This window comes from Podarcis cretensis (genome assembly GCF_951804945.1).
Source record: "Podarcis cretensis genome assembly, chromosome: 3".
NCBI classification, from domain to species: Eukaryota; Metazoa; Chordata; class Lepidosauria; order Squamata; family Lacertidae; genus Podarcis; species Podarcis cretensis.
In genome coordinates this window covers 84,926,359-84,940,256 of record NC_137172.1, presented here as the reverse complement: position 1 = coordinate 84,940,256, position 13,898 = coordinate 84,926,359, and the positions used below count along the sequence as shown (strand labels likewise).

At 44.2% G+C, this 13,898-nt stretch overlaps 1 protein-coding gene across 6 annotated transcripts in view; it reads left to right on the top strand.

The window, feature by feature from the left end:
* Nucleotides 1-362: 362 nt before the first annotated feature.
* TTK (TTK protein kinase) overlaps nucleotides 363-13,898 on the top strand; it is a 40,292-nt gene continuing 26,756 nt past the window's right edge. For 2 of the 6 annotated variants that reach the window (XM_079970434.1, XM_079970435.1), the window contains exon 1: nucleotides 7,504-7,678. Coding sequence is in view for 2 of the 6 variants with exons in the window: in XM_079970432.1 (XP_079826558.1) it covers nucleotides 611-698 (88 nt within the window). In the remaining 4 variants the exon portion in view is untranslated. The other 4 variants (XM_079970432.1, XM_079970433.1, XM_079970437.1 and 1 more) reach the window with 4 other exon arrangements.

Below are 13,898 nucleotides of genomic sequence, written 5' to 3'. Positions count from 1 at the left end.
TCTCAAGAAGGTAATCTGATGCTTATGGGAAACCCACATACAGGACCAATTGGAGCACTTAACACCTAATAGGCATTATTGAAATCTGGTGAGATAAGACTCAAGACTGGAATGTAGAAATTGAGGGGTATAACCTGTTCAAAAGGAATAGACCAAACAGGAAGGGAGGAGGAGGAGTATACGTAAAGGATGTGTACACTTGTGAAGAGATCCATTACCTGGAGCACAGAAGGCAGATATGGGTACAAATTGTAGGAGAAAGAAATAGCAGTGACCTTACTGTGCAGGTCTGCTATTGACTGCCAAACGAGACTGAAGACTTGGATGATGCCTTCCTAGAGCAGATTACCAAGCATTCAAAAAGGAGAGATACAGTAGTCATGGGAGACTTCAACTCCCTTGATATCTATTGGGACTCAAACTCTGCCAAAAATGTAAGGTTCAACAAATTCCTCTATTGCCTTGATGTCAGTTTCATTTCCCAGAAGGTGGAAGGAGCAACAAGAGGATCATCTAACTTGAACCTGGTCCTCACCAACAGGGAGTAACTGATTGATGAAGTGGAGGTACTGGGGAACTTGGGAGGAAGTGATCATGACCTCCTGATTTCATGATACAGTGGCAAGGGAAAGTTGAGTGTAGTTGGACATGCACTCTGGACTTTAAGAAGGCAAAGAACTACTGGGTGAGATCCCATGGTCAGAAATACTCTGAAGGGAGTCCAAGGTGGATGGGAGTTTCTTAAAGTTAAAATTTTGAAGGCACAAATGCAGGCAATATCAACAAGAATGAAAAGTGGGAGGCATCTAAAGAAACCGGTGTGGCTGTATAAGGAGCTTAGAGATGAGTGAAGATATAAGAAGTGGAAGAAGGGGGAAATCATGAAGGAGGAGTATACAAAAGTAGCCACAGTTGCAGGGAGAAGTTGGGCAGGCGGGCCAAAGCTCAGAATGATCTCAAGCTTGCAAGAGAGGTTAAAAATAATTTTAAAAGATTTCTTCAGCTATGTTTGAAACAAGAGGAAATACAAGCAAGTGGTAGGTTCTCTGCATAGAGAAGATGGAGAAATGCTACTTGGTAACAGAGAGAAGTCAGAACTGCTCAACACCTAAAGGTAAAGGTAAAGGTACCCCTGCCCGTACGGGCTAGTCTTGACAGACTCTAGGGTTGTGCACCCATCTCACTTAAGAGGCCGGAGGCCAGCGCTGTCCGGAGACACTTCCGGGTCACGTGGCCAGCGTGACAAAGCTGCATCTGGTGAGCCAGCGCAGCACACGGAAACGCCGTTTACCTTCCCACCAGTAAGCGGTCCCTATTTATCTACTTGCACCCGGGGGTGCTTTCGAACTGCTAGGTTGGCAGGCGCTGGGACCGAGCAACGGGAGCGCACCCCACCGCGGGGATTCGAACCACCGACCTTTCGATCGGCAAGCCCTAGGCGCTGAGGCTTTTACCCACAGCGCCACCAGCGTCCCATCGCTCAACACCTACTTCGCCCAAAAAGAAAGCAGTGTTCAACCTGGTGATAAACAGAATACATGATGGAAGGAGGAAGCTGCAGCCCAAGACATGAAAAGAGGTTGTAAGGGAACACTTACCGGTAGCTACTTTAAATGAATTCAGATCTCCAGGGTCTGATGAGCTGCATCCAAGGCTACTAAAGGAGCTTGTGGATGTAATCTCAGAGCCTGTCTATTATCTATGAGAATTCCTGGAGAACAGGTGAGGTCTCTGCAGACTGGAGGTGGGCAGATATTGTCCCTATCTTCAAAAAGGGCGGGAAAGAAGACCTAGGTAACTACCAACCGGTGAGCTTGACAGTGATACCAGGAAAGGTCCTAGAACAGATAATTAAACAGCCTTTGAGCACTTAGGAAAGGATGCTGTGATTACTAAGACCCAGCATGGGTTTCTCAAAAACAAGTCATGCCAGACAAATATAACTTCTTTTTTTGATAAAGTTACAAGCTTGGTGGATTAGGGGAATGCTGTGGACGTAATGTATATTGATTTCAGCAACACTTTTGACAAAGTCCCCCATAATATTCTTGCAGAGAAGCTGGTAAAATGTGGGCTAGATGAGGTAGCTGTTAGGTGGATTTGTAGCTGGTTTACTGACTGAACCCAAAGAGTACTCAATAATGGTTCCTTATCATCTTGGGGAAAAACTGACAAGTGGGGCACCACAGGGTGCTGTCTTGGGACCGTTGTTGTTTAACATCTTCATAAATGACGTGAACGAAGGAATTGAGGGGGTGCTCATTAAATTTGCAGATGACTAAACTGGGAGGGATAGCTAAGACAGAGTGGGGGATTCAAGATGCCCTTCAATCTGTTGATTGAAGAACTGGGCCCAAACTAATAAAATGAATTTTAATAGGGACAAATGTCAGGTTCTACACTTAGACAGGAATATCCAGCTGCACCAGTTTACGATGGAAGACACCTGGCTTGTCAGCAGTACATGTGAAAAGGATCTAGGGATCTTAGTAGATCCCAAGCTTAACATGAATCAACAAATTGATGCAGCAGCAAAAAAAGTGAATGCTATTCTAGGCTGCATCAACAGAAGTGTCTGTGTCAAAGGAAGCAATAGTACCACTCTATTCTGCCTTGGTAAGACCACACCTCAAATTTTGTGTCCAGTTCTGGGCACCACAATTTAAGAAAGATATTAACATGCTGGAATGTATGCAGAGCAGGGCGACCAAGATGCTCAAGGGTTTGGAAGCCAAGCCTTATGAGTAACAGTTGAGAGAGCTGCATATGTTTGGACTGCCCCCTTATTCCCTCACCCCAGTAATGCTAGATGATTAGCACTCAGAAAGGGGTCGTTCTTTGCATCCCTGCTCTTCTAGTTAGTCACTGAAAGGCAGGAGAGAAGTAGAAAGCCTGAAAAGGTAGTGGGGAGGATTCCCAAAGGAAAACAATGGTCCCTTTAAAACCAATTAATCAATTTGCAAAGGCCAGAGTAAAGAAGCACATATTTAGCAACCAACAGAAGCTGTAAAAATATGGTACTAGAGGCACCTCTCTCAAGAGGTCTACATTCTCGAGGCTATCACTGAGATGGCCTCAATGTGGTTGTGATATCTATATTTGTATCATGGATATTTGTATCATGAAGATGGGAAGTGGGGCAAAGAGCACAGGAAAAATATAGTTGAAGAAGGTAGGTATGACCTGCCTCCCTTGCATCACATATAGGCTATGCTCACAGTCTTATTTAATATTGCAGATAAACCAACTACAGTATTGACAAATTACTGATAAATTCATGACAGACACACAAGACTTTCTGTTTGCCATGCAATTTTACACAGTGCATTCGTTTTTTAAAAAAGGTTGTTTGAATATCTGTTTAAAGTATTGCTATCACAACATCTAACACACACTAGGTGTGGTGAATATACTTTTGCAAGATTCATTTGTCGACTCTTGAGCATAAAAATGTGCCCAAGTGATGCTTAGGTGTTATGTTGAAATTAGAGTAACATGTATGGTCAAATCTAAAGCACTTTTCCACATAACAAGTTGAACACTTCACTGTCTCACACATTGCAGGTGTGTGCTGTTGTTACAACACCTACTGTAATAGGTGTGTCAGCTACCTTAAGGTGTGTACTTGTTTGCAAGAATGATTCTGTATCCTGACTTTCACATTAATATCCATCTAATCTTCCTCTAAGTAAGTGGCTTTGATTTAATTTTTAGCATTATGTGATAAGAGCACAGTCATCTGTTAGCAATGAAATAGGGATAGTAACCTGGATGATTCAGTTAATTGAACTTTTTATACTGACAGAATTATTCTTCAATGTTTCCTTTGGAGACACATCTATTAAAAATATGGTTTACCAGAGCTTCTTAAGAACCTTAAGGAAGTATTTACATTAATGGTTTTAGGCTGTGCATTATAAACCCAGTTAACTAGCAAAAGTCCCTTTAAGATAGGTTAGTGTTTTATTTACTGTATTAAAATGTATTGGACTGGTATGTGTATTAACAACTGAATTAGGAGAGGCTATACAGTCCCTGGGACAGTGCATGGATGCAGTTGTGAGATGAATGAGAAAAACCAAGCTGAACTAGAATCCTAGCAAGACAGAGGCACTGTCAGTGAATATTTCCTATGTCCAAGAAATTGGTCATGCCCACCCTGGACGAGGTTGCACTCCCCCTGAAAGAGTAGGATCACAGTCTGGGGGCACTTTTGGTTCCAGCTCTGTTACTGGAGGCTCAGGTAGCCTCTGTGGCTAGACTTGCCTTTTACCAACTGCAATTGATACAACCATTCCTCAGCTGGGGAATTTGGGCCACAGCAGTTCATGCGTTGTCTACTTCAAGACTGGATTACTGCAATGTGCTCTATGTGAGGCTTCCCTTGCGCTTGATTCAGAAGCTGTAGTTAGTCCAGAAAGTTGTAGCACAATTGCTGAAAACAGTGAGATCACAGAATCATAGAGCAGGAAGGACCACAGACAGCCATCTAGTCCAGCCCCTGCAATGCAGAAATCTCAACTAAATCATCCATGACAGATGGCTATCTTTCTTCTGCTTAAAAACCTCCAATGAAGTACGGTCCGTTGCCGCTCATGGGAGTCTGTTCCACTGTCAAACAGCTCTTACTGTCCAAAAGTTATCCGGGTTTAGTTGGAATCTCCTTGTCAGCCTATAATGCTTGTGCTCAGAAAACTGCACTGGGCCAAGTTTCATGGGTGTAAAGCCCTTAACAACTTGAGACCTGTTTACCTCTGAGATTGCCTTACCCCATATATGGCCACATGACCACTTTGATCTGCAGAACTAGCACTATTATAACCACCATTCCATATTTGTAAAAAATTAGTATTTTAGTGTGGCAGCACCTGCACTCTGGAACTATTGCCATCTTCTTGGCACCCACCAAAAACTTTTTTGTTTAGAAAAGCCTACCCAGCCTGTAAAATACTAATGTATGTTTCAATTTGTTTATAGTTTACTGCTGATTTTATTTTTTGAATGTTTTTTAAAGAGTTGTTTTTACTGACAATTTTCTCTCTCTTTGTAAACCACTTTGAGGGTTCTTAGGTGTGTGTTTTTTTACAATCAAGCACTGTATAATTACATGAGATAAATAAATATTATGGTATAAAAATTAGTGAGTTGCTATTTATGGGACGCGGGCGGCACTGTGGTCTAAACCACTGAGCCTAGGGCTTGCCGATCCGAAAGTCAGTGGTTCGAATCCCCGCAATGGGGTGAGCTCCCATTGCTCGGTCTCAGCTCCTGCCAACCTAGCAGTTCGAAAGCATGTCAAAGTGCAAGTAGATAAATAGGTACCACTCTGGTGGGAAGGTAAACGGCGTTTCCATGCACTGCTCTGGTTCGCCACAAGTGGCTTAGTCATGCTGGCCACATAACCTGGAAACTGTACACCAGCTCCCTCGGCCAATAAAGCAAGATGAGCGCTGCAACCCCAGAGTCATCCGCGACTGGACCTACGGTCAGGGGTCCCTTTACCTTTATTTATAGTTAGTTGATTTTTGTTGACGTTTAGTCGTGTCCGACTCTTCGTGACCCCATGGACCAGAGCACGCCAGGCACTCCTGTCTTCCACTGCCTCCCGCAATTTGGTCAAACTCACATTAGTAGCTTTGAGAACACTGTCCAACCATCTCGTCCTCTGTCGCCCCTTCTCCTTGTGCCCTCAATCTTTCCCAAGGTCAGGGTCTTTTCCAGGGAGTCTTCTCTTCTCATGAGGTGGCCAAAGTATTGGAGCCTCAGCTTCAGGTTCTGTCCTTTCAGTGAGCACTCAGGGCTGCTTTCCTTCAGAATGGAGAGGTTTGATCTTCTTGAAGTCCATGGGACTCTCAAGAGTCTCCTCCAGCACCATAATTCAAAAGCATCAATTCTTCGGCAATCAGCCTTCTTTATGGTCCAGCTCTCACTTCCGTACATCACTACCAGGAAAACCATAGCTTTAACTATACAGACCTTTGTCGGCCAGGTGATGTCTCTGCTTTTTAAGATGCTGTCTAGGTTTGTCATTGCTTTTCTCCCAAGAGAGGAGCTGCTATAGCATAACAAATGCAGGACAAAGACAGAGCAGAACATTTGTGGGTATAATAAGCTATGAGGTTTATCAGGAGGTTTTGGGGTATGCACAAGTCTGGCCACCAGAGAACTTTTGCACTTGCAAACTAAGATGCTGTCTAGGTATTTATATTAATGACATGATTCTTATTTGTTTGATATCATCAAACGCCCCTGCACCTTTACTTAAAGACTGCACAACCTATGTACACATGCAGTTGATCTTACTGACTTCAACAATTTGTACACTTGCTTGAAAGGAAGCCCACAGTGAAGTAAATGGGAATTGTTTGCAGACAAACCTGTTTAGAGCTGCCATGCGAAATACCTCACTTTTGGATATTACATGGTGAATGTCTTGTTGCAACAGGTTCCACAAACTACCCACTCCACCACAGCAGTAACCTACTTGGCTTTCGGCACACCATTTTGTACTCTCTCTCACACAGAGAGAAGTATTTCCCATTGAGTTCAAGTTTAAGGCCTGCAGCCTTAAACGTCCAGACTGATCTTTTTCCTTTTTAGAAGAAAAATAACAATAAAGTAAAGAGAGAAACTTAAGAGTTTAATGTGAGAATTTTGATTTCCTGCTGGACTCCCAAGATCCTCAAATTTATTTCCTTTATAAAGTCAAAACACTGGGGCCTGTATAGACTGCGCTGTCAAGTCCGTTTCATATTCTTTGGGTCAGTTTTGGGGTCGTCGTCTCCCACCCCCACCAATGATCTTCCTTGTGCAAAGGGAGGCAGCCAAGGCTGCTCCTAAGCAGCGCTGGAAAGCAGCTAGAGAGCTCGGAGGGTGGCGGGGCGGGGGGGACGACGACGACGCAAGTCTCCCTATGGCCATTAAAGGCGCGTGGAGACTAGCTACCACTGTCGCGCTGGGCTTCCCTGCCACCTCCGGCCTCAGCGGCGCTCCTGTTTTGTTACCTCACGAGCCCAAGAAGGGGCGGGGCCTCCCGCCTTCCATGACGTCACCCCTCACAGCCGCTCTCATCCCGCAGAGTCGGATTGAACGGACTGGCTGGGGCGGAATGACCCTCGGGTGGCAGGGAGGGGCGGGGCTTCCTCTACGTCATTGCAGCGCGCGCTCTGCCAGTTCCAAGGTTTCGCTTCGTTTCGGCTTTCCCCGTCACGAGGGCCGCCGAACCCTTTTCGCGTCCACTTCTGCGCAAGCCCATAGGAAGCCGGCGGCGGCGGGCGGAGTGTGTGGAGGGGGAAAGAAAGCGGCCCGCCGGCTCGTCAATCAAACGGCGCGCCAATCGGGAGCTGGGCGCATCCTTTTGGCGTTTACAGAACCGGCCAATCAGGAGCCAGTTTTCGGTTGGTGACGGAATTTAAACTGAGGAAAGCTGTTATAACCCCCTCCGCCCCTTTCCGTGGAGCGTCCTGGGAGGCATGGAAAAATCAAAAACAAACGGTGAGTCTCGTCTTACCGGCCCGCCCCGGGTCCGGGGGTGGGGGCAGTTTAGCCTTTGCGGGTGTCTGGCTCGTTGGTGAGGAGGCTGCCCTCCGTTGCCTGCTTACTCGCCCGGCCTTTTCTCCCCTGACGGGTGAGAGACCGTGTGGGAATATTACACAAGGAAGCATCCCTTGGGCTTTGGGTGAGCTGACCACATACAATATAAGAGAGCTGACCTTGGGAGGGGGGGTCCCTTGGTGGCTTCTCCCCACTGGCCGCTCTCAGTGCTGGGAACCAGTGCGGGATTTGCCTATAAGCTAAACAAGCTATAGCTTAGGGCCCTACTCTCTTGCCCCCCCCCCCATTAAAGGAAGAAAAAACTACTATAATACCATATATAAATATTATAATTATATTTAGTTGTGTTTCAATTCAACAACTAAATACCATATTTTTCCATGTGTAACATGCCCCCATGTATAAGACGCCCCCTGTTTTCGGTGACCTAGAAGTAAGAAAATGGGGCAAGATTGCCCCCGTGTATGACTACCCCCTCTTTGTTTCCCCAGTTTTTTAATTGATTTTCCAAATTTAAAACACAAAAAGGAAAGACATTGCAATATTAAAAATAAAAATGAACATATAAACACCTAACTGTTAGAAGCCCAATTTACCGTTAGTTTCCATTGTTAAGTGACTTCCTCAAATCCCTCCTAACTGAATTTCAATAGCTCTCATTGTAGCAGTATTCCAATATCCACTTTTCAATAAAATTAACTTATTCAAATTACTATCTTCCTTCCTTTTCATAATATTTTCAATCCATAATGTTATACAATTCAACATATTTTAATCCTAGACCAATGTGGTACTAACAAGTAACTCTACTTATGTTATATTAGAATATCTAGCTGAATAGTCCTTAAATTTCTTCCATTCTTCTTGATGTTCCTCCTCTTTCTGATCGTGTATTCTTCCAGTCAGGTTGGCCGCTCCAAAAAGTCCAACATCTTCATCTGCCATTCCTCCACTGTTGGTATTTCTTGCAATTTCCAATTTTTGGCTAGCAAAATTCTTGCTGCAGTTGTGGCATACAAAAACAGTCCAACATCTTTTTTGGGCAATTCCAGCCCTATTATTCCAAGTAGAGAGGCTTCTGGTTTCTTAATAACATTATTTTAATAACATTTTTTTTTAGTAAAAAAAACCTAGTCTTACACATGGAAAAGTACAGTCCATAATTTGTTATGTGCAAATGGCTTTAGATACCTATTAGGTCCATAAATTACCATTTAGGATATATTCAACCCAAAAAACAGCGACAACAGGGCCCCATTAGCTTCAGTATCTTAGGGCCTCATCAAACCTACCATAAATCTGGTCCTGCTGGGAACATAGGAAGCCAGATTACTGACCCATTTAATTCAGTATTGTCTTCCACGGTTTCACACAGCAGGCTTTTGCAGCTCCTTATCTTGAAATGATGAGGATTGAACCTGGGACCTTTTGCATGCAAAGCATGTGCTTAATAATACAATAATAATAATTTTTGCACCCTGCCCATCTTACTGGGTTGCCCCACACACTTTGGGTGGCTTCCAACATATATAAAAACATAATAAAACATTAAACATCAACAAGCTTCTCTATACAGGACTGCCTTGAGATGTCTTCTAAAGGTTATCTAGTTACTCATCTCCTGAGCTACAGCCCTTTTCCCTACTAAATAAATAAAACATAGGGTTTTTCCCCTTGTCTTATTCCCGTGCTGGGGACGGGGGACTTGATGTTTATTTTCATCCGTGTCTTCCTGGATGAAATTAAAAATCGAGCTTAAAGTCACATCTCTAAAATGCGATGTTGTATCAGAGGATTTATATGCCCCATCCTTCCATTAGTAGCATGTTGTTGCTAACAATATAGTCCAGCAATAAAAAATACTGGCAACAAAGCAACGTATGCAAAGTAGCAGTGTCAGCATGGAAGTTAATTACCGTATTTTTCGCCCTATAGGACGCACTTTTCCCCCTCCAAAAATGAAGGGGAAATGTGTGTGCGTCCTATGGGGCGAGTGTAGGCTTTCGCTGAAGCCTGGAGAGCGAGGGGGGTCGGTGTGCACCGACCCCTCTCGCTCACCAGGCTTCAGGAAGCTATCTGCTAGCCATGGGAGACACAGCTCTCCCACGGCTAGCAGAGACCTTGCCGGCACCCAGAAGCTTGGGGCGCGCTGAGCTCAGCACGCCCCAAGCTTCGGGCTTAGCGCACTGCTCCGCTAGCCGTGGCTCCCACGGCTTGCAGATAGCAGCCTGTTCTGGGGGTTGGGGTCGGGGGAAGCTTCCCCTGCCCCAGCCCCGCACCTGGGGGGGAAATCATTTTTTTTTCTTTACCCCCCCCCCAAAAAAAGCTAGGTGCGTCCTATGGGGCGAAAAATACGGTATATTATTAAGACCTGGGCAAACAAAAAGCCCTAACCACAATTAATTAGGGAGTAACACTTTGCCTATTTCTCCACTATCACCAAACTCCTTTGCCCCCAACCATATGAAAATATGAGCTCCATAAACTACTCTTTCTTGGTCAAATTGGAGCCACTGCATTTTTTAAATCAAACAAGAATTCATCTCCTTAAACCAGGACTTAATGTTGGCTAGGAAGGAAGAGATTATAAGTGCCTTCATAGTCAAAAGAGTTCAAAGGATCCGAGGCTCCACTCTAAATGCAACTGACAGGCTTTGAGGATGTTGCTTGAGTAGTGTTGCTATCCTAAAATATAGTAGCATTGCACCGATGAAACCAAACTCATTGTGGTGGCTGGTATTATTTATTAAATTTATATACCACCATTCTTCAAAAGTTCACAGGGCAATTTACAGCATAGGTAATAAAACTTCACAAATAGCTGTTATGCAGTCCAAACCTATTCACATTTACATATAAGTAAGCTGGTTACTCGGTCCCAGCGCCTGCCAACCTAGCAGTTCGAAAGCACCTCCGGGTGCAAGTAGATAAATAGGGACCGCTTACCAGCGGGAAGGTAAACGGCGTTTCCGTGTGCGGCTCTGGCTCGCCAGAGCAGCAATGTCACGCTGGCCACGTGACCCGGAAGTGTTTCCGGACAGCGCTGGCCCCTGGCCTCTTAAGTGAGATGGGCGCACAACCCCAGAGTCTGTCAAGACTGGCCCGTACGGGCAGGGGTACCTTTACTTTACCTTTAAGCTGGTTACTAGTCTCTACCCATGGAAATATGCATTTGCCAACTGGGGAAAGCACTTCATACACCTGTCAAAATGGGCACTAGTCCATGGAGCTCGATGCCACAATATATCTGCTTATACTACAAGATTATTTATTGCTGTTTTTTGTTGCAGCAAATGTGGCTAATACCTTATAATTACATGCTTACGAGGTTACATGTTTACAAACTCTTGCAAGTCTATATTTGTTCAAGACACTGGGATCATTTGAAGGTGCGGGTGTGGTTTGGTAAATAAAAAATTATCTGGTTTAATCAGTGGCATAAACCAAGTAAAATTCTTGATTGCCAGTGGGAGAAGTTGTATAACTTTGTGATATTGTAATTGCAATTTCTCTCACCCCCACATAAGTGAGACTTGGGGCACTGGGTCTGGTGTTGGTGTAACACAGTGTTTGTTTCTTAATTCTCTTCTACTTGTGTGACAGCATGGGAAATCTTTATAAGGGCAAGTCTCAAACTAGCTATCTGTAATCTTGCTCCTTTAGGATTAATTTCAAATAATTATTTAAAATCATTCTCCCAAGATTATGTAGGATTTATAGCTCTTCGGGTTTGTGTGCATCTGTGTTAGAAAATGAATGTTTGAACTTACTATTGGCATTTCCAGTTTGTTTCACTTCAAGATGCAGTTAAGATGCTCTTTATTTGAATGTGTTAGATTCCTTTCCGTCCCTGGATGCAATTAAGCATAGTAATTAAGCATAGTCCTTGATTGACCAACATGTTAAACTCTTTTGCACTCTGGAGATTGCCTACAACAACAGAATTTCTTGGCTAAATCCCAGAGTTGAAACTTGGATCTCATCATCCTTTGGCCGTTGAATCTTCTGAGAATGTTCCCATTCACCTCCTAACTCTTCACATCTTATGATAGTCATTCTAGTTTGTGACACAACACGATAAAAGCAGTCCACCAGCATCTCAGTTAAGCCTCCAGCCTCTGATGTGAAACCTGCCAGGCTGCCATACAGACTTAATGGGCTCCATTTAGCTTGGTGGGTTACAGTTCTGGTTGAACATTTTGCTTGACAGGCCCATTTTACTTTATTGCTTTTTGGTCTGTTTGGTTTGTGATTGCAATTCCTTTGCAATTTTAGTCAAAATTTTTGGGTTGTATACACAGATGGTGAATGCACAGGGGTTTGGGCTCTGGCTCTGGGGTGGACGGCCCTGGGTTTGGGATCTGGCGTGGGTGGTCCAGGCTCGGTTGCGGGCAATATAGGCTCAGGTTTGAGCGCAGACTCTTGAAAAATGGCAGCCTAAACTTTGGGCGACCTCCCCTGAAAATGCTCAAAGTTGTACTGTTTGATGTTTAAAATATCAATTTTAAATTTTGGGTTAGAAAAATAGGGGTCATCTGATACCTGGGGGTGTCTTATATACAGAAAAAAATGGTACTTACATCCAGATTATTTCTCTCCCTGTCCCCCCCCCCAAAAAAAAAGAATAGCAGAAAGAGGAGGGAAGTATACATAATTTACAAATCTAAAGCAACAAATCATAATGAGATTGCGTACAATGTTTGTCAATGATTTGCAAATCATCCCTGATAGGGAGGGCCTTGGTGCAAAATGATAGAAATGTACTGTTGGTATTATTGCCTCCAGTGATAAAGGTAAAGGTAAAGGTACCCCTGCCCGTACTCTGGGGTTGTGCGCCCATCTCACTTAAGAGGCCAGGGGCCAGCGCTATCCAGAGACACTTCCGGGTCACGTAGCCAGCGTGACATCGCTGCTCTGGCCAGAGCCAGAGCCGCACACGGAAACGCCGTTTACCTTCCCGCTGGTAAGCGGTCCCTATTTATCTACTTGCACCCGGAGGTGCTTTCGAACTGCTAGGTTGGCAGGCGCTGGGACCGAGCAGCGGGAGCGCACCCCGCCACAGGGATTCGAACCGCCGACCTTTCGATCGGCAAGCCCTAGGCGCTGAGGCTTTAACCCACCAGCGCCACCTGCGTCCCTTCCTAATCAAGGTCACCCAGTAGCTGTATGTGGAGGAGTGGAGATGCGAACCCGATTCCCCAGATTACAAGTCTATCGCTCTTAACCACTACACCACACTGGCTCTCATCTCCACATGCATCTACTGGGTGACCTTGGGCCAGTCACACTTCTCTGAAGTCTCTCAGCCCCACTCACCTCACAGAGTGTTTGTTGTGGGGGAGGAAGGGAAAGGAGAAAGAATGTTAGCCACTTTGAGACTCCTTCGGGTAGTGATAAAGCGGGATATCAAATCCAAACTCTTCTTCTAATATAATAGTAATATATTTTTTCAATTTAAATAGAGGATTAACAATGAAAATCAGACTGATTAGAATTAAGTATCACTGGAGGCAATAATACCAACAGTACATTTCTATCATTTTGCACCAAGTCCCTCCCTATCAGGGATGAGTTTCATTCAGTTCTGAATATGTGGAAACGAAGAGACCACTCCTCTTAGGTTTTTCACAAGTTACCTTCAAGGAGGATGTGCTAAGGTATATTGTGAATGAAGCAATGCCTCTAGCTGTGCCTCTGACACTCCCTTTTATATAAATTTGCAAGGCGGATACCACCTGCCCTTAAGGATGAGTCTTGCCACAGTTCACAGGTACGCCTCAGATGAAATTGATTCCCAGCTGCCCTCAGGGCGTACTATAGAAACTCAGTTATTTTGCTTATGTTAAGGAGCTAAGCAGTTCTTGGCCTACTTTGCCACTAAAATGTGATCCAAACCTGTTTACACCCTTTCGTTGTAAAATCTTGCGCTTTAGAAGTTTTGTTTCCTGATAACCAAGGTTTAATTGAAGAAACAATTTGATGTTTTGGTCCCAATAGAAAGTACTTTGTTTGCAAACAGGACAAACTACTTAAATATTTACAATTTACATTTGTTGAACAAGTTCTACATTTGCAGGCTGTATAGAGAACAGCAATTCAAAGACAAAAAGGTAATGCTATATAAACTTTCATTTCTCACAATTAAAAACCCACAATAGGAGCAGGTTTCAATAAAATATCACTTAATTCTGTAGGAAAAGTAACCTTTTGCCCTGGAACACTATGGTCTTAACCAGCGGTGTAAGGAGAAACACTGCATGGGTCTACTGAACCTCTCTGAACCTGGTTTCACATTTTGTGAGTTTCCCGCTACTACAGTGGTCATTGAGGAATTAATCTGGTGC